The sequence below is a fragment of the Juglans regia genome, chromosome 10, assembly GCF_001411555.2.
Source record: "Juglans regia cultivar Chandler chromosome 10, Walnut 2.0, whole genome shotgun sequence".
Taxonomy (NCBI): domain Eukaryota; kingdom Viridiplantae; phylum Streptophyta; class Magnoliopsida; order Fagales; family Juglandaceae; genus Juglans; species Juglans regia.
This window is the reverse complement of record NC_049910.1, coordinates 2,477,610-2,497,037: the sequence shown is the minus strand read 5'-3', so window position 1 is coordinate 2,497,037 and position 19,428 is coordinate 2,477,610. Positions and strand designations below refer to the sequence as shown.

Sequence of the window (19,428 nt, the reverse complement as noted above, 5' to 3'; positions counted from 1 at the left end):
GCTCTTGTTCTAAAGATTGACTCCCCAAATGAAGTTCATCATTTTAGACCCATAAGTCTCTCTAATGTCTGTTACAAAATCATAGCAAAAATACGTGCTAATAGACTCAAAACCTTGTTGCCCAACATCATCTTCCCTTTTCAAACTGCATTTGTACCTATATTCAAGAAAACACAATAATGGCTCAAGAGATTTTCTATCATATGAAAAAAAAAAAAAAAAGATGAAGAAATGGTCAGCAAAAATTAATATGGAAAGAGCTTTTCATGACTTTATGGAGTGGTCTTTCCTCTATCAGATCTTTCAAGCTCTAGGCTTTGACCCAATCTGGATCAACTGGATCAAAGAATGTCTTTCTTCGATTTCCTACTCTATCCTTTTTAATGGAAGTCCTAATGGTCTCATTCAACCCACTAGAGGGATTAGGCAGGGAGATCCTCTCTCACATTTTCTTTTCATACTGAGAAGTGAAGTGCTCTCAAGGCTAATTCATAGGAAGGAAACATTTGGGAACATCAAAGGTATTAAAATTTGTAGAAACAGCCCAGAAATCTCACACCTCTTGTTTGCAGATGATCTGATTTTATTTGGCTCAGCCACTACACAAACAGTTCAAGCTTTCTCTTCCTGTCTTGAAAAATACTGCACCTAGTCAGGTCAAAAAATTAATCTAAAAAAATCCTCATTGTACTTCAATACCAATACCCTTCCCACCAAAAGAAATGAGATCAAAGACCTTCTGAATCTCAAAAGCTCTCCTCCAAAGCTTCAATATTTGGGTCTTTCTCTCTTTATAGGAATAGAAAAAAAAGGAGTTGTTTTTGGGCATCTTAACAAAAATCCAAAATAGACTTCAAGGATAGAAATAAAAAATTCTTTCCCAAGCAAGGAGGACCACTCTCATCAGATCAGTTGCAAGCTTCATTCCTTCATATGCTATGTCATCCCTAATGAAGTCAAAAGAAATCACAAAATCAATAGACTCCAGTTTTAGAAGATTCTAGTGGGGAATAGACTCTCAGAGAAAACAAAAATACACTCCTAAATCTTGGAATTCTATCTGTAGTCCAAAAACCATGGGAGATTAGGACTAAAATAGATGAACATCTTCAATAAAGCTATGCTGTCCAAATTTGCATGGTCAATTCTAAACAATGTGAGCAGTATGTGGAAAAACCTTTTGACAAAAAATACTTGAGCAAGACCAAATTTCTAGAAACCACCAAAAAACCCACAGATTCTTTGTTTTGGAAAAGCCTTTCTCCAAACAAAAGACTTTGTCAAAACTGGTTGCTACTATAGGGTTAATAATGGTAGCTCAATAAAGGTATGGTTTGACCCTTGGATCCCTACATTAAGTAACTTCACCCCAGTACCAAAAATTGATAATGTTTGGAGGGATCAAGATATGACTGTGTCTGAGCTCACCCTAGAAGAGCCAAAAAGATGGAACATTATTATGCTCCAAGCACTCTTCACTGAAGAAATAGTCCAAGAAATCCAAAAAAATACCACTGTCCAGCATTAACTTTCATTTTCATAATGATTGTTTAAACTAGACCCACCATACTTCAAGAAAATTCCCAGTCAAATCAACCTATGCAGCCTTAAAGAATTCTCAAGAAACCATTCATGTCCAACACAATTCTTCTAGAAGGAAAAATGTAACGCCCGGTCCCACACGGGTCAGAGAGTTACTTCCTAATACTTAAACTCACATTTCAGTAATATAAAAATAGACTCCAAATTTCCAATATCATATAGAAAATTCGATTCAATCTAATTTCCTCAATATAACCAATTTTTCAAAATGTAAAGTCATCATAACACAATAAAATTTCTTAATAAAAATCGATAATACTCATAAAAAACTTCTTATGCTTAAACCACTATACTTAAATCATCTCACTCAATGCCTCATAATCTTGATTCTCAGCTGAACCATCAAAATATCTGAAAAATATTATGGAGATAAGGGGTGAGTTATCATCAACTCAGTAAGCAGAGAGCATATACTAGCATGTAAACATAAGCTTTTATAAAGTTTGGCATGCAAAACAAAAAATTTACTTTCAGAATGCAGAAACAACATATTTACTTTTGAAATGCATAAACAAAATTTAGTACAAAACATCAGAGCGAAATTTTCAGAAAAACAATCTTGTTCTCAAAAAGAAAATCTTTAGGCATATCCAAACTGAAACATTATATTCATATCATCTCATAGCATCACATCGAGACAAATACCATGCCCCGTAGTAGGGTTATAAACCACCATTATACCTGTGGCTGAGCCGTATACCATGTTTCAACCTCGTGGTAGGGTTATAAACCACCATTATACCCGTGGCTGGGCTGTATACCATGTTTCACCCCCGTGGTAAGGTTATAAACCACCATTATACTCGTGGCTAGGCCGTATTCTATATTTCACCCCGTGGTAGGGTTATAAACTACCATTATACCCGTGGATGGGTCATATACCATGTTTCACCCCCGTGGTAGAGTGATAAACCATCATTATAGCCGTGACTGGGCCTGAACAGAAACAGAATGGAACATCATCGGAACCAGATCACATTCAGATATAGAATCAGAACTTTATGCCAAGGTTTTCAGATGACACATCATATCAAAACAAAATACTGAATAGTTTCAGATCATTTCTCATGTTCAAAATAAACAGAATCAAAACATCTTCATTTATTCATAACAAAAACTTTTAAATTTTCATATTCGCTCTTTTTGCATAGTTCAAAAACAAAATGCACAAAATTAGCTCATGTCTACACCAGTCATGACAAAAAATACTTCCTCTTATATAGAATTTATGCATATACAGAATAAACTTCTAAGGTCATTTTCAAATTTCTTTTCAAAAACAAACATTCTTATTTTCAAAGTCAACCTCATTTCATTTTTTTTTATGCAAAATTAGTATATGAACACCGCTTACCTGGACTTTTTAGCTTTTCAGAAATTCTTCACAACATTACTGAACGAAAATCAATCATCACCTATAAAATTAATCACGTAATTCTCGTAAATTTCCAGTCGAACACGTATTTCGATATTTAAACCTGAAATGCTATAATTAACCTATTTTAATATCTCAATACCTAAAACTCTCATAAACCTAAAATACCAACATTCACAATCCATCAATATCCACTTAATTTCTTTGACTAAGATATTAAAATCTAACTTATTTACTAGTGAAATCAAACTATAAAATTTTATACTAGATAATATAATTATACCAAAAAAAATCTAGTACAGTAAATAATAAAATTTCATTTAATGAAAAAATAAACAAGATTAGAATTATAGTGTTCAAAATAACATTACAAGGTTATTGTTCACTTCTAAAATTAAAATATAAAAATTAATGCTTAACAATATAATTTAAATCCCTTAAATATTTGCTATAAAAAAAATAAAGTTTCTGGACTATTATAAAATAAAATGACTAGCCCATTTAAAATATAAAAAAAATCACTACGTAAACAAAACAGACAAACCCAATTAAAAAAAAAAAAAAAGAAGGGCATTTTGGTAATGAGGAAGACTTGTATGTGAAAAACTAGAACTAAAACACTAGAGGGAAACAATGGCTTACGGGAGGAACCAACGTGCAACCCGGGGCAACACTCCACAACTCACCGAGAGCGAAGGAGCCGTGACGGGTCTGGGTGCAATGGACGGTAGTGCTCACGACAACGGGGCACTCACAGAGAGAGAGAGAAAGAGAGCAACGTGTGTGTGTGTGTGTGAGAGAGTGAGAGAGAGAGAGGAACTCCCACGGGGTGGTTTTCGTTCCGCTGAACGCACACGGGCTTGGGTTTTGTGGCTATAATGGTGGCTTTTGTCGTGAAGGTTGGTGGTTATCTCAGGTTCACGTCGGCAGCAACTGGTTCGTGGTGGGTTTCCAGGTGCCTTGCGACTTGATATGGAGAAGATAGGAAAAAAAAAGAAGAAGAAGAAGAAGAAGAAGGTAGAGAGCATCGATCTACAAGGTGAAGTGTATTCCTGGCATCGAAGGAGCGCACGAGAAAGGGTGGTTATGTGCATGGGGGCAGCGGTTACCATGCAGTTGCCGTGCTTGATGCGGGTAACTTCTTGTACGTGGGCAGGAATGGATGAGTGAGAAGAGAAACGGTTGGGAGAAAATAATAATAATAAATAAATAATTCAATGCAAGCTTCGTGTTAGACCTGGGTACTGCGAAAAGGCTTTGGAAGCTCAAAATTCAAGATAGCTCAAACTATTCCAATGGAAAGTCAGTCACAACATTCTTCCCACCAGGTCTAATCTTAAAAGAGTCATCCAAATGGAAACAGAACAAATCCAGTGCCCTCTTTGTAGTGCAGAGGAAGATCTACCTCACATTTTCTTAAGCTGTGCCTTCTCAACTGTTTGCTCTCTTAACAATGGATAGTATATGGTTTCTGAGAAACAAAGTGATTCACAATTCGCCTTGTCCCTTTCCAATGACATTTGTAGCCACGGCTCTAAGAAGCTGTGCTGAACATAGAAGTGCTTGGTCAGGAAAAAAAAAAGATAGAAGAAGAGCTACACCACCAAACTCCACGGGACTTTAATGAGATATATTTTGATGTAGCAGTCAGGAAGGAAGGGAACATAATTACAGCAGTAGGTAAAACATATGCAGGAGATATTTTGTTTGTCAAAACCGATCTTACTCCTCATACCAGTTCCAATATAGGAGAAGCAGCAGCATCATTGATGGGTATAAAAGAACCCATGCAGAGAAAGTGGAAAAAAAATTGCCAATATCAAAGGTGACTCGTAACAGGTGGTAAATGCAGTGTCTTCTTCTAACCCAAACACAGACTGGACCATGCAAGCTACTATCAATGACATTAAGCACAACCTAGAGAGCTTTGAAAACTGGTCTATGGTAAAAATTCATCGATTGGACTAAGAACCGATGTGCGAACAATGTGGCGCAATGGACAGCTTCTACGCAGGCCCTTGGAAACATCCCCTAATCCTAATCCCACCAAGTTTGCTGAATTTCCCCAGAGGAAAAGATCCACCAGTGTAATATAATTAGCCCATGATGAATGCTGAATATTTGTAATGCAACTTTAATATTGTCTTGCTTATAAAAAAAAATACACCAAGTACTTCTTATTTATAGCATCAAACATTATAAGCGACCAGAAAATGGCCACTAAGATCATGCCTTCTCACACTCTTTCATATATATTGCGTACATTAATATAAAAATGAAAGGATATAAAACCAAATCAAATCAAAACACACAATCGATTGTTATTTTGAACCAGCGTCGTGTGCATATAGCTGCGAGCTAGCTGGAAGGAAATTATGCATGCAGTGGTTGATCAGGTTGTTCTAATTATACAATATCATGTCTGGAGTATTGCCTTCATCGTGGCAGCAGAGGTAAGTGGTGTACTTCTCCATGTAGCGGTGACACTCGGGGCATTTCATTCCCTCCGGGATCCTTCCGGCAAAGTGCGAGAACTCGAAACGGCAGCAGGGGTAAGTCTCACCTCGTACCAGGTCATGGTAGTTCTTGAAAGCCACATCAAACCCCTGAAGGCGCACATTTTCCTTCCATTTGTCAAACTCAACCAGGGTAGGCAGGATGGAGTTCCCATGCCCATTGACCACCACAGAAGACCCTTTACAGAGCACAGCCCAGCTGCCATCTCTATCATAGCTAAGGAGTTTCTTGATCTCTTGCATCATGGGGTCGACGTGGTCGTCAGCCTTGCCTTGTTGAATCTTGGAGAACAGCATGCTCTCGAGGCGGGTCCAGAAGAACCACGTCATGGCTAGGTCTTGCCAGCTATGACCCAGCTTCTCCACGGCAATAATCGCTAAGATTCGCCGGACTTGCTCCCGTTTGCTACCCTTTCCCACATAGGCCAACTCTAAGGGTACGTCTGCTGCCAATGCAACTGCGCGTGCCGTGCTCGTAAATTTTCGAACCCACTCAGTGTCATCCCCTCCATACAAGAAGATATATTTTCCATCTCTAATCTGTTCATAAGAAAATATGTACACAAGTGGAGAAGTGGATATGATAAGCATTAATTTATATCGTGTCTATATATAGATTAGTACTGCATGCACTTATAATTAACTACAATGCATGTACACTAAGTACTGCGTGCAGCATGCTCACCCAGTTTAGTATTGTTGGGTCAATGCCGTCAACCAGCAGCTCAAGCCTCCAAGTCTCGTCCCTCCAGAGAACTTCTTCTCTGGCGCTAGTGAAAGGGAAGGCATTGCTTCCCCAAATCCACATCATGTGGATTGCATTGGGGGACACAACCCTTCCTTGAGGGTCTAGCACCACAAGGATAGGCTTATTCCTGAAGTGCCACTTCTCCTTTATGAACCTGACCACCGCCTTCCCTATCAAGCTAGGGTGGTACACAGTGTACCATGGCATTGAAGACTGCAGGCTCTCAAAACGTTTTTGCATGGGATCAGTCCATGGGACGGAACGGTCCACTAGTGGAATCCACACAAGTTCATACTGACTCTCTAGCCTCGTTGATTGGACCCTGGATTCATTGTAAATTTGTTCCAGAATTGACAACTCTTCCTGGGAGATGCCCAAGCTGGAAATGAGCAGTAGCACATTTTTCCTCCTGAGAACATCTATATTAACCTGTTTTTTGTAAAAACATCATGAGTTACAGAAAATCAATCATATATAGTAACATATTAATATATTATATATGTATATATATGGTTTTGTAACAATGATTAATGGTAGGGATGCATGCATATTGTGTTTAGAAAAGCCAACCCTTTTCTTGGAGTGACCATCTACAAGAGGCTGAAGATCATCCCTGGGGTAAATAATGGCCCTGAGAGGCTTCATATTGTCAATGTGGATCATCTCGAAGAGACTGACGAGCATTTGAAAGGCTTCAACATCCCTCTTCTCCTCTGCATTTAATGTCAGATTCTCAGTACTGCTAGCTCTACATCATGTATTAATATTTCTTTCTTTCATGGTTGATCTATCTCTATATATTTGACATAAAAATGACTTATATATGTATATATACCTATGTATTGGTTGCATATTTCCAACTGCTTCTTAAGATGGTCGCGTATGGTTCTGAGCTTGTGTGTTAGGGTGGATAGTTCCCATGCTTCTGTGGTGGAGACCACAAACCTGCTATCAACATCCATTAATTTAGCAGTGTTGCGCTGGGAAAAGCACTGCAACTCTTACTTTTCACTAGTACTGGGGAAATAGTTTTTAACAAGAGAAAATTATATTTTGCACTCTCATAATCAGGAACTGCCACATTTTTTAATTTGCACATGAAAAAATGTCAAAGCCGCCAATTTGCACCATCAATCACGCGCGATATATCTCATCAAGATTGTCACATGTTATTTATAATGTTCACATCCAAACTGAGTGCAAATTATATATTAGAAAACGTAATTTTAGGTCCAATTTGTCAAGTTTTGTGGTGCAAATTAAAAAATGTACTAGTAGTTCATGCAAAATATTATTTCCCTTACAATAATTTATGTGTATATTATTTACCAAGCATATAAGGTATGGAAAACATTTACTAAAAGTTGTGACGATTGTCCTACTATATCATGTATATATGTGAGTGTGTGTGTGTGTGTGTATATTTTCAAGGTCTTGAAGGATGGATCGATGACAGAAAAAACATACTCGTAGCCCAAGCTGGTGAAGCTACTTATTTGAGCTGCGCAAGCTACAATACTCCTGATGGTCCAATAGATAGCAGTTGGAATTTGTGCCAAGGCTGAGGATAATGCAGGCACCTCCTGGGTGATATACGTGGATGGTAATTCTTTAAACTCAACTACACTCCGGGTTACTTCCAATATCGCTCTGATCAGATCATTTAGTGCATCGAACCTTGGTTTCAGTAAGCCTGCATGCTCAATGATGCCAGGTACTTGCCTTAAGAATGCCATTGCTCTTGCAAGTTGGTTTGTTGAGTAAATCTGGGCAAGGAGCCAGAATTCTCCATAGTTCAAAGCAAAAGCCGCAAGGGCCAGCACCAGCTTAGCATCCCATGCAAAAGAAGACACCAGGTGAAATATTGAAAGTGTCGTTTGGTGTGCATCCGAGCCACCGAAAGCCTTGTATTGTATCTGAAAATTCATATATGTGTAGAGTATTTCATGAATGTGTACATATTGATGTCGATCCATATATAAAACTTAATAATCTGAAGGGAAATTATAAGCTGATCTTTAGGTCAGGTATTAGAATATTGACGTTGCATATACTATTTGTGAGAAATAATTATTTGAGATAGACATATCATATGCAGCATAAAATGTTGTATATATGGTTGGATTGATCAACCTCGCAGGAAATTCGATCAATTGTATATGACAGAGCATCAAGCAGGACAAGGAAATTGGCTTGGTTGGTCTTGTCCTCCAAGTATTCAACTTGTGCTTGGGTACCCTGCAGTAAAATACAAGTAGTACTTAAGCAATGAAAACAATGGACAAATGCATAATTGAGATAAATTAATTAGACATGCATCGATCTGTCGCATCAAGTTTGTTTGCTGATGCTTCTAATTGTTTTTCACGAACTGTTAATTTCTTGAAAGAAAAGGATTAGTATTGTTACCGCTATCATTAGGCCCTCAGGACTCAAAGTGGTACGATTAAGAATGTCCTCAACAATATAAAGAAGGGGTCTAATATCAACTTCTCGGCCATCGGGAGCATGGGTTCCCAGAACTTGCTTCACCATCACATTGTCATCGGACAATGTTATCATGCTTCGATCACCTTTGATAAATTGCCGCATAGAACTAGGCGAGAACCTATTGGTGAGACTGGGTTGCTGCAAAGCACCTAGTTGGTGGGTGGGTTGGAAAGAACCCAGCTGGTTAGTGGGCTGCAACGAACCCAGCTGGGAGGATTGCTGGAGAGAACCCAGTTGGGAGGGTTGCTGCACAGAACCCAGTTGGGAGGGTTGCTGAAATGAGACCTGTAAAGGATTGTTAGACCGGGTGGGTTGCTGCAAAGAACTAGCAACATTAGGTTGCTGCGAAGAACTGCCACCCAACTGGGTGTCCATGTTGTGCAAGACAAAGCAAAGGAAGGTTAGAAACTCTAGGTATGTGGTGGATCGAGGTGGAGAATATGGCTTGTGTGCTTCTTGCAATTTGGCCGGCCTATATATAACCATCAAAAAGTGAGAACACATGAATAAAAAAAATCAAAACGGAATAAAGCGCAGCTGCATCAACTTCCTTGCTTTCATTGGAGTTAACCCATTGTACGTTAAGTGGAAGACTCTCTCTCTCTCTCTCTCTCTCTCTCACACACACACACACACAGACACACACAAAAGTGGAAGCCTTGCTTTCGTGGTTGTCGTGTTTCATGGCCTCTTTGTCAAGGATTCTGAACCTGTAGCATTGCTTAGAGAGAAGGATCCAAATCTGGATCCAGACTCTGTAATTGCTGGTTCAGGGCCAGACCATGGTTCTAAATTATTTAAACACACTGTCACACACACATACTAGATTATATGTTCTATGTATTATCATATATATTGGAGAAAGTTATAAATTCTCTTATATAAAATTACTCATGCATGAAGAACAAACAAAAATTAGAAACATATTTATTTATATATGAATGTTTATATAACGTAGATTTATAACCTGAACGTGCATTTGTTGGAGGTTCTGGGTCGGTTTTGGTCCGTTCTATTCATTGGTTAATAGTTTATAAGATGTTAGCTGCATGTATCTCGTGGTCCACAGTTGGAATACACAGTATCAAGAATTAAATGATCGTGGCCGTCAGATTGTATCCAATTATGACAAACATATGATTGGCTTCCTTGCTTGATTCCTTTTTTGCTTGTAATGATAGGTGAGAATTTTTGTCCCTAAAATAGCGTGAAAAAAAGGAGAATGACAGATTTGATTCCTTGCCTTTGTTTTCTTGTAGGTGTATTATTGAAGATTTTAGTTAAGCATTAAAGCAAGATTGATATGCAAATTAAAGGTGGAAGTGTCATGTCAAATTGATATGCTTTTTGCTAATACCTAAACATCTGCCTCTTTGGTACTCCCAGTCTACCTTATTATGAAATAGAGTCCCCCCCAATAGTGTTGAAGTCTTCAAGAAAGCAGACCAAATAAGAATCATAGAACTAAATAACTTAACATAAATCTTAGTTTGTCTTGCATGCATGCTTTTCTCTCTTCTGCAACGAATGCAGGTACTCCATTCTCCGTAATTAGTTTGAAACAAGATATCATCTACAGATTTTTTTTTTAAATATACCAGAAGAAGTTGATTTGCCAAATCTGTTGAATTTATTTAATTGTTCTATATGATTTTTCTTTTGGGGAATTGGTTAATATCCTTCTGTCTGCTTACCCATCCCAGAAAGCTCCAATGTAATAGCCCAAGCATGCATGCTATATCCTACTTTGTCCCACATATCACTCACTCCTTGTTCTGTCTGATGCAACTTTATGTTTTGAAGATCTCTGCTTATAATATCATACTAAAATAAACATCGACTATGAAACATCCATTTGTAAGAGTTTTATTTAAACTTTATGTCTCGTACACCCATGATCTTGATAAAGTTTGTAATAGCTCAAAACTTATCAATTAATAGATGAGCTATAATGGGATAAGAAAACTCCTAAAAAATAAGATTAACAATATATCTCTAATCACAATCAAGCACAAAGTCTTAGATTTCTTGATGGCCAAAAATCTATAAATAGGACTAAGGGATTAAAGGGTTTTTACTTACAACATCATTGTGCCTCTAGTCATTTAGAGATACTCGGAAGTAAAGTTGTTAGAGTGATCATTCTCTCATAATCAAGTCAGATTCTATATCACACTGTAATGGAGGGAGATACGTTTTCTAACTGTTATTATTTTATTATCTTAGATTATAGAAAATCGAAAATCCGATTATTAATATTAATGTTAAAATATTTAACACCCTGTCCTTATTGTAGTTTCTACACATGACATCATTTGATCAAATCACAAACTTTGAGAACAAAGGAAATTCACAGTAATGAGAAACATGTTTTCATAGATCTCAGTTCCCACATTAAATCTAATTATTTCAAGCATATCTGGAATAAGTACAGCATAAGCATTATTAGTATAAATGTAAATGTGTAGTATGTATAGAGTGCATGTCCCTGCACGTTCGTTGCAACACTGATACATGATAAACTTCTCCGTCCTGCGGCCACACTCAGAGCATAACAGTCTTTCTCATATCCTCCGGCCGACAGAAGTACCTCGAAGCACGGGGCGGCCGGTTTACCGTGATGTGGGGTTTGAAGCTGTGTAAGGTAGTCCCTAATTACTTGCTGGCACATATCCAATTTAGTTGCTAGATGACTATGCATGTTGCTGTTGCTCATTATATTTTCCTGAAACCAACTTCAGAAACCAACTTCACCTTTCATTTCTGCATGAAAAATCTACAGGGAATAACGACCAATAACAGTTTCAAGATTGGATAAAAGTTACACGGTTGAATGAAGTTGAAGTTATCAATCAACAAAAAATTGCTAAGAAAGAATAGTAACAGAGTTTATTCACTAATATAATAACAGTGAAAAAAATGAAACTCTTTACATGATCACTAAGGGGATCCAATTGCAAGATGAGTGAGAGTTTGAGAGCTAAAGTGTAATTTTCTTTAAACTTATTGATACCGATTGCACTCTAAGAAAAATATTTACATGTAGTCAGATACTTGCAACAAAAATAGAGCCGAGGGTGTAGCCCGAGGATAGATCCCGACAAGGCCATTTGGCCTTTTTTATTTCTTATTATTTTGATTTTTATATACCTTTTAAGAAGAGGACGGTACCCCAATTTTATTAAAGAACCCTCACTTATGGCGGAGGAAAACCGTGGTTACAAGCCAGAAGTCTGGGGGTTATACATAAGCAAAAAGGACCAGAACCCAGACCTCACAAAAAACCCTAGGCCTCAAACTAAATTCCAAGATTTTTATATACCCTTACACATTTTTTAAAATAAAATTACAATATTATTAAAAAATGTTTTTTTAATTCTTAAGTAAAAATAAAAATAAAATATATATATCAAGACTATGTCGGGACCCATTTATCGAGACAAGTAGCATTATTCACAAAAATAACTCTTTGCGACGAGAAAACAAAAGAGACTATTAGCTAAAGGTATGTGGTCTGATTGACATAATCTCCAGTTTTTAAAATAGAGGTTTGGAGTTTGAAATCCTCCTTTCCAAATAAAATAATAATAATAATAAAATAAATAAATTTAAAAAAAAAAGAAGAAGAAGAAAAAGAAAGAGTGACTATCGAATAAATGAGATTGAAAATAGCGCTAGTAAAGGCGTTAATGAACTTGTTTGGTCTACGCAACAACTTTTTGTACTAATAAATTTATTTTTACTCATTATTTTAACTCGGAAACATTTTAGGATAATTATGTTATTGTTTTAATTTAGAGAATTATTATAATCATAAAAATATCTTATAAAAATAAATTTATAGATTGATAACATTTTATATAATATGTTAGATATATTTTATTATAAAAGTAGCTTTACTATAAAAGTAGTTTTCTTAATATATTTGTGAATAGTAATAAAAGAGTAATGTTAAATGTATTTATAATTTTATTTTTATTTTTATTTAAAATACTGATTTTGTTAGTTTTCTTTTAAATTTTAAATTTTAAATTTTAAATTTCATGATTTTTAGTACATCAATAATTGATATGTAAAGAAATAAGTTTTTTATGAATTTTTCTCAAGTACATTTAGTATTTTCCTAATCAAAAGTTTGAGTCATAATATTTTATTGATTTTTAGAAAATGAGAGAGAGAAAATAAAAATATTATACAATTAAAATATTTTTAAATATTATTTTTATTTTAAAATTTAAAAAAGTATTAAAAATTATTTTGTATTTGAATAATATTTAAAAATAAAATATCTAAAAATATTTGAGAACAATTATATTACCAAAACAGACATAAATTTGTTTGGAATCACAATTATTCTCTACATTCTCATACTATTTTATTATTATTATTATTCATAAATGATATGAGATTCTGAATTTTCTTGAAACTCTAACAGTTACTATATGTTAAAAATAATAAAACTTGGACGGATGGTTTGATTAAAACTAATTTTTTTGAAGTATTAATTAAAACTAATTGAATCTTCGCGGAAATAATTTGAAATCCTATTTTGAAAGGGAGGCACGGCACCGGCACGGACCCCGTCCCTCCCGGATATTAAGAACTTCTTCACCTCCTCAAGCAGTAACGAGATACTTGTCTCCTAAAAATTCCCATGCGCATATCCTCTTCTCCGAAATAGCTTCCCCGTTGGTCGACCATCCGACAACGTTTCCAACCATGTAAACTCTCTCCCTCTCTCTCTCTCTCTCTCTCAAATGTGTTGGTTGGGATGGGGGCGTAATTTTCTTCGCTTAAGAGCTCGAAACGGTTTGTAATGGCCTTTAGAGTACAAAAATTTTACAAGAGTTGTTCTTTTTTTTTTTTTCCTTTTGGTTTTTTTTCTGGCGTTGAACATATTGTTGAACTATATTTTTTCCTATACTTTCTTAGCAGTCGATCGGAGCGTTAGGTTTCTCTGGTTCTGAACATGTTTGCATGTTTGTGGTTTTGATGTATATACTTGCATGAGATGCAGATATGAAGAGAGGAAATTACAAGGCATGTTTGTGCCGTTGAAACCCAGCTTTTCGATTGGTTTCAGCGGTTCTGCAATGTCGGTTAAGAAAACCCAAATCCGAGTTGAATTTTTAACCGTTATTAAACCCTAGAAACTATTTAATTTTGAGCTTTAACCGCAACATGTTTTTTCTATATACAGGAGACTTATCAATGTCATGCGTTTCTCTCAATTTTTGGGTTTTTTTATTTGTTTATTTGAGGACTGGCTATCTTTAAAGAAGAAATGTATGAACTGGAGGAGAATAGATTACTCTTTTTTAATCCGTTATGCCCATGGCTTAAAGCTATTGCTTTCAATAGGCTTGATTTTCATTATTTCCTTATGTCTATTTCCTTATATCTGTTTCTTCCCCTTAATTGAAAACTTTGGTGTTGAAACAAAAATCATGTTTTCTTCATGATTATAATCTTTTGTCTTCTTCAGCCCAATATTCTTTTATAAAGATAAAAAAGAAAATGTTGGTGGCTTCATAGCTATAATTCATACAAGCTGAATGCAAGTTTTGTCCTTGCTTCATGTATCTCTAGTTAACTTTTACTTTTTGTGTACGATCATCTGCTTAAGAAGTATGAAGGACACTAAATTCTGGATGTAAATTTTTTATGCAGATATTGGGTGCCTGACCAGCATAATTTCAGTGTAAAAGAATGCACATGCACTTTTTACTGGCAGAGGAAATGATTTGCTAAGTAGGAGTGTTACTGTGACGTGATTTGTAAGGCATTGCAATTTCCCTTTAATATTTCTCACATTCATGCGTTTTCTACTATTTTTCATTTTTAAGAGGAAGGGGTGCCATTGGGCCTCTTCCTTGACAAATTATCATCTAGTTTCTCATTAAACTTCAGTTGTCATGTGTAGCAGTGGCTTTCCTTGTTATTTCAAAAGCTTCAAAGGGGATGGTCGCTAGAGCTGAATACCATGCAGGACCTGATTACTTTGGTTTCTATACACAACAAGTAATGGAGCTTTTATCGTCTGATGATGATTTTCTCCCTTCTGCTTCCCAAACATCCAACTCTTTTGGAAGAAAATGTGAGGAGGTCGTAGGGAATGGATCAGTTGAGCCTATGAAGTATACTTCTGGTTCTTTATTTAGCAACAGCATAGGAGCTGGACTTTCAGATTTCAAAAAAGAAAGATTGAAGGCATTGCTGCAGCAGGGCACGATTGTTCTTTCACCTGAATTTGATGAGGTATGTTGGGTTCTACTTCCTTTTTTGCCTGTAAATGGATGATGGAAAATGACCAGCTGTGAACTAAATGATTCTCCAAAATTTTGATATTGTACAATGATGATCTTTGAATAATCACTAATGACATCATATATTGCTTGGGTCCTTAAGTTCATGGGTGGCACCTTATTAAAATGTATTGGACCTCACTCATTATAGCATTTCGGCGTTGGATCTTCATAACATATAAAATAATATTAGCTTATAGATGCAGGTATGTTCGCATATGTAAGTATTTTTTATTATCAGTAAACAAAGAGTTTTATTAAGGATATAGGTAGGCATAGCTCAAGTACACGGGACATATACAAGAGCGACACTCAAGTGTCCAGTGATACAAGAAAATCATGAATTTTCAGTCCATTAAAATCTATTATAAATGACCGATGGAGTAAGTTGTTGCAGAAAAAAAAATTGTAAGCTCGTCCATTGACCGCTCGTGACCATCAAAGCTTCTTTCGTTCCGCTCCCTCCAAAGACACCATAAAAGTGAACATATAAATCATTGTATTCCACATGGTCAAGAAGAGTTTGGAAGATGCTCACCTTTATACCATCAATCTTTTTTATTATCCTAATTTTCTTTTACTATAATCCATTTCAACAAAAATAAGTGGAGAGATCAAGGTAGATTTGAAATTCAGATTTTCATTGAGTCATAGCAACCTGAGGACACATACCTTAAGACGCATAAATGTGTTCATTTAAGTTTTGAGATCTATTTAGCTGTGAATCATGTAATACGTGGAATGTGAAAGGCCTTTGATTGCATTTGTTTTTATAGCTGGATCAATCTACCTTTGATACCACCAAGTCCTGTCAATTAATGATGTTTTGTAGAGATTTCCAATAACTAAATGCAAATGCAGATGCTGGATCCTATTCTAGCTCTCAGTCGGTTACAGTCCCAAGTAAGAAAGAGAAATCGTCCATCTAGTCCCACAAATGCAGCAAACAGTAGTGATGCAGGGCAGGTTCTGCACAAGAAACTCAAGGTTTTATCTTCTTCCTCTTAGATCTCAGCCCCATGCATGCTAGTCCTGCTCGTGACAGGTCTAGAAGTGAATTTGTGATCTATTTTAATATTCCAGTCTAGAAGTTTGTGTTTTTCTTGCTGGTTTGAAATGCATATTGAAGACAATTATGCATACTTGAAATGTACACTAGTTAATGAGACATCCTTGATGATGTAAGTATGCAAACCTAAATAATTATAAGTTAGAATTGTAATAGAAGGCAGTCATGAAGTTCAACCTTCTTCTTCTTCTTCTTCTTAATGTGGAGACTGCAGATAATTTAATAGAGGTGCGATGTGATTTTATGCAGTAGTATATACCTGTAACTTTCTGCTCCATTCTGATTCCATATAGTAATTAAATGCTTCATTCGTTTATGTCATCAATTATCATAGTAGGAAGATGGATAATGGCTTGAAGATATTAATGTGTTTTACAAAATTCATTGTTGAAGATGATTGTTCCATTGCTACCCTCCTGGGTGACCATGAGATCTAGAGGTCCATGGAGGGAGGAGCTATGAATTGTTGTTGAGATAGTAGACACATGTATCAGAGAGATCCACTGGATCCAGATCTCACTATATTTCAAAAGTATCAAAGAGGCTGGATGCTCAAATTAGTTAATATGAAAAAATACTTTTATGTGAGATATGGTACCTCATGACCAATTTATCCGTGTTTTTTTTCCTCTGCTGTTTTTTATGTCGGGAAGACTTTCTTGTACTTTTTGCTCTGGTCTAATAATTTCTATGTCCCGCTATAAACTAGTTATATTGATTGCTTATTCTTGTTTATCTCATTTCCAGACTGCAGAAATCCCCAAGGAGCGAACTTCTATGGAGGAGCCAAAGGTGAATATAATTATTGTTCTTAATATTATGTCTTCTCAGGGGTCAGTCCTGCACACCCATATGCTTTCGTTTTGCTTGGTGGGTGGGGTGGGTAGGGATAGGGATGGACCAACTTACCCTTTTTTTTTTTGCCTCTGCTGTCTTTTATGTTAGGAAGATTTTTCTTGTTCTTTTTACTCTGGTCTAATAATTTCTATTTCCCACTATAAACTAGTTATATTGATTGCTTATTCTTGTTTTTCTCATTTTCCAGACTGCAGAAACTCCCAAGGAAAGAACGGAGGAGCCAAAGGTGATTTTAATTTTTGTTCTTAATATTGTATCTTCTCAGGGGTCTGTCCTGCACACGCATATGCTTTTGTTTTGCTGGTGTGTAGGGTGAGGTGGGGATGTATTAGTCTTAGGCAAATCTTATCAAAAGGGGGGGGTGGGGAATGTGCAACCATTTGCGGTATGTTTTAAATGTCAGTTTTGTGTCCTTTACAAGGTATTCTTGGTCATCCACAACTTAGTGATGAAGTAGTTTTAGGTTTCACTTATTTTTTTCCCGTTTATCCAGGTGGATGATGCTGTGCTGTTCTTTCTAGAGAATGATAGCTTGGAGTTTGAGGAAATGGTGAAGAAACACTCTGACGAACTATCTGCAACGGTAAGTTTCTGAAATTCTTCTCTAGACTACAAAGTATAGCATATTCCCGAATATCATCTATGGTTGTGACTTTTGTCACCAACACTTCTATATGGGGGCGTGGTGTTGAATTCATATAAAAAGTGTGCAATTTTTAGAATTAATATCTGAGTTAAGGTTTATCTTTTTTGTTAGTTAGGGTACATGGAGAAGCAGCTTGAGGAGCTTCTTGACTCCGTGAGGTCCACATACAGGTATGTGTGTGCAATCCATTTAGGGCTTGGCCTCATGGGTTATTGCGTTTTTGAGAATTGAGAATCTTACTAGAGAGACCAATATACCGTTTTGGGTTATGCATCTTGAAACTGGTTGAGTTCGGATCATTTTTTGATGGTTGTGTGCGCATTGGTGTTAGTAGTAAGTATGTGTTCACTTCCCTTTTTCCTGTTAAGTAATTTTAATACAATAATTTTGCCTCTTATTAAAAAGAAATTGCCCTAACAAATATAAGCAATAGATTAGAGGTGGTCTCTATGGCCCTTCAAGTTACTCACTTGTATAAATACTCAGTGAAATTCACTCTCCCTATTCTTTATTGACTGTTGATTGTGCATGAACAAGAAAGCTATTTTCTCAAACTGCCTTTAATTTACAGGCCTATGACTCTCATTGAGAAGCAACAGCTTCGTAAACTGATCCAGAAGCTACCACCAAAAAATCTCGACTGGGTAGTGCAAATTGTCCAACATGGCAAGATGGCAAAAACACAATCATGTGATGAAATTTTTGTCGATCTTGAGAAAGAGGTAAATAAAATACCTGAACATGTTATAAATTTTATTAAGAATTTCTAAATGTCGATTGAATGTGTTATTCTGCAGGATAATAAAACACTTTGGAGACTGTACTCCTATGTTAAATCAGTTGAAAGAGCTACAGCCCTCCCATTGTAGCTCAATCTATTCAATTGGTTTCATCATCTCTGAAGCCTGACATGTGATTTTTGTTTTTTTCTTTTTTTAAATTCATAAAAACACATTGTAGCTCAATGTTATCGAAGCAGTGTTAATACCTTCATCGAATGTAATTATGTAAGGGACCTAAGCATACAAATCAAGGCCACAATCTTTTTGTTAAATCATTGTCTAGAGAGGATCAGATTTTCTTCATGCCATGAAGCTGCTGCTGTAAAGGCGTCATCAGTCATAATGGCTCATCAGAATCATTTCGAGAGATTTTCTTAAGTTTGCTATCAAGTCTACACCGACTCTAGAATTTATGCATCACAAAATTGCATAATTTGTGCACTAGGAGTGGCAAAGTACATTCTTTTGGAAGTTCTTCCATAATCCTCCAAGATAAGTGAACTTCTGATGATATTTTGATGTATTTGGGCAAAGAACAGTATAGGTCCAAATCTTATGTGCATCTTTTGTCATGTGTCTCCAATATGTAAAACTTAGGTCCCATTAGGAAGTTGAAATCAGTTTAGATTAATTTTAAGCTGAGTTTAAGATCCAAACACTCAATTCTTAAATCACAAAACTCATCTCAATTCAAAACATCTTTACATGTGGGAATCACAATCTTTTTTAACTCAATCTCTTTACATGTGGGACTAATAACTTTTTTCAATTCAACATTTCTTTATACGAGGAATTTATAGCCTTTTTCAATTTTTTAAAAATGCATTTAAATTCATCTTAAAATTCAAACACATCTAAATTTTAGGTGGACTTTATAAAATTTATTCAACTATTTCAATTCCCTATTATTTATAAAGAATTTAACTTATCTTAACCAAACTCAACATATATACAGGGCCTTCATCTTTAATTGAAATTTCGTTTTTTGCATTTAAAAAGTGACATTTTAATCATCAAGATCAAAGAGTGCATGATTA

General features: G+C 35.9%; 2 protein-coding genes across 6 annotated transcripts; one reads left to right on the top strand and one right to left on the bottom strand.

Moving 5' to 3' along the window:
- Nucleotides 1–5,126: 5,126 nt before the first annotated feature.
- LOC108986226 (protein SIEVE ELEMENT OCCLUSION B-like) lies at nt 5,127–9,176 on the bottom strand. 2 transcript variants are annotated; one of them, XM_018958782.2, is made up of 7 exons: nt 8,651–9,176; nt 8,375–8,479; nt 7,709–8,157; nt 7,077–7,186; nt 6,812–6,954; nt 6,179–6,670; nt 5,127–6,033 (listed from the first exon to the last, which is right to left on the bottom strand). In XM_018958782.2, exons 1-7 carry the CDS (start codon nt 9,104–9,106, stop codon nt 5,380–5,382), a joined length of 2,409 nt encoding a protein of 802 aa, XP_018814327.1. In that variant the 5' UTR covers nt 9,107–9,176; the 3' UTR covers nt 5,127–5,379. The 2 variants fall into 2 exon arrangements, with proteins under 2 accessions (XP_018814327.1, XP_018814326.1); XM_018958781.2 differs by having other exon boundaries at nt 7,077–7,189; nt 8,651–9,173.
- A 4,122-nt stretch (nt 9,177–13,298) lies between these two features.
- Nucleotides 13,299–19,064, top strand: LOC108986214. Of its 4 annotated transcripts, none has more exons than XM_018958757.2 (10): nt 13,299–13,452; nt 14,402–14,508; nt 14,655–14,989; nt 15,898–16,023; nt 16,853–16,897; nt 17,151–17,189; nt 17,457–17,546; nt 17,721–17,779; nt 18,181–18,331; nt 18,407–19,064. In XM_018958757.2, exons 3-10 carry the CDS (start codon nt 14,693–14,695, stop codon nt 18,476–18,478), a joined length of 879 nt encoding a protein of 292 aa, XP_018814302.1. In that variant the 5' UTR covers nt 13,299–13,452; nt 14,402–14,508; nt 14,655–14,692; the 3' UTR covers nt 18,479–19,064. The 4 variants fall into 4 exon arrangements, with proteins under 4 accessions (XP_018814302.1, XP_018814303.1, XP_018814304.1 ...); XM_018958758.2 differs by having other exon boundaries at nt 14,642–14,989; XM_018958759.2 differs by having other exon boundaries at nt 14,402–14,513; nt 14,658–14,989.
- The last annotated feature ends 364 nt before the right edge of the window (nt 19,065–19,428 follow it).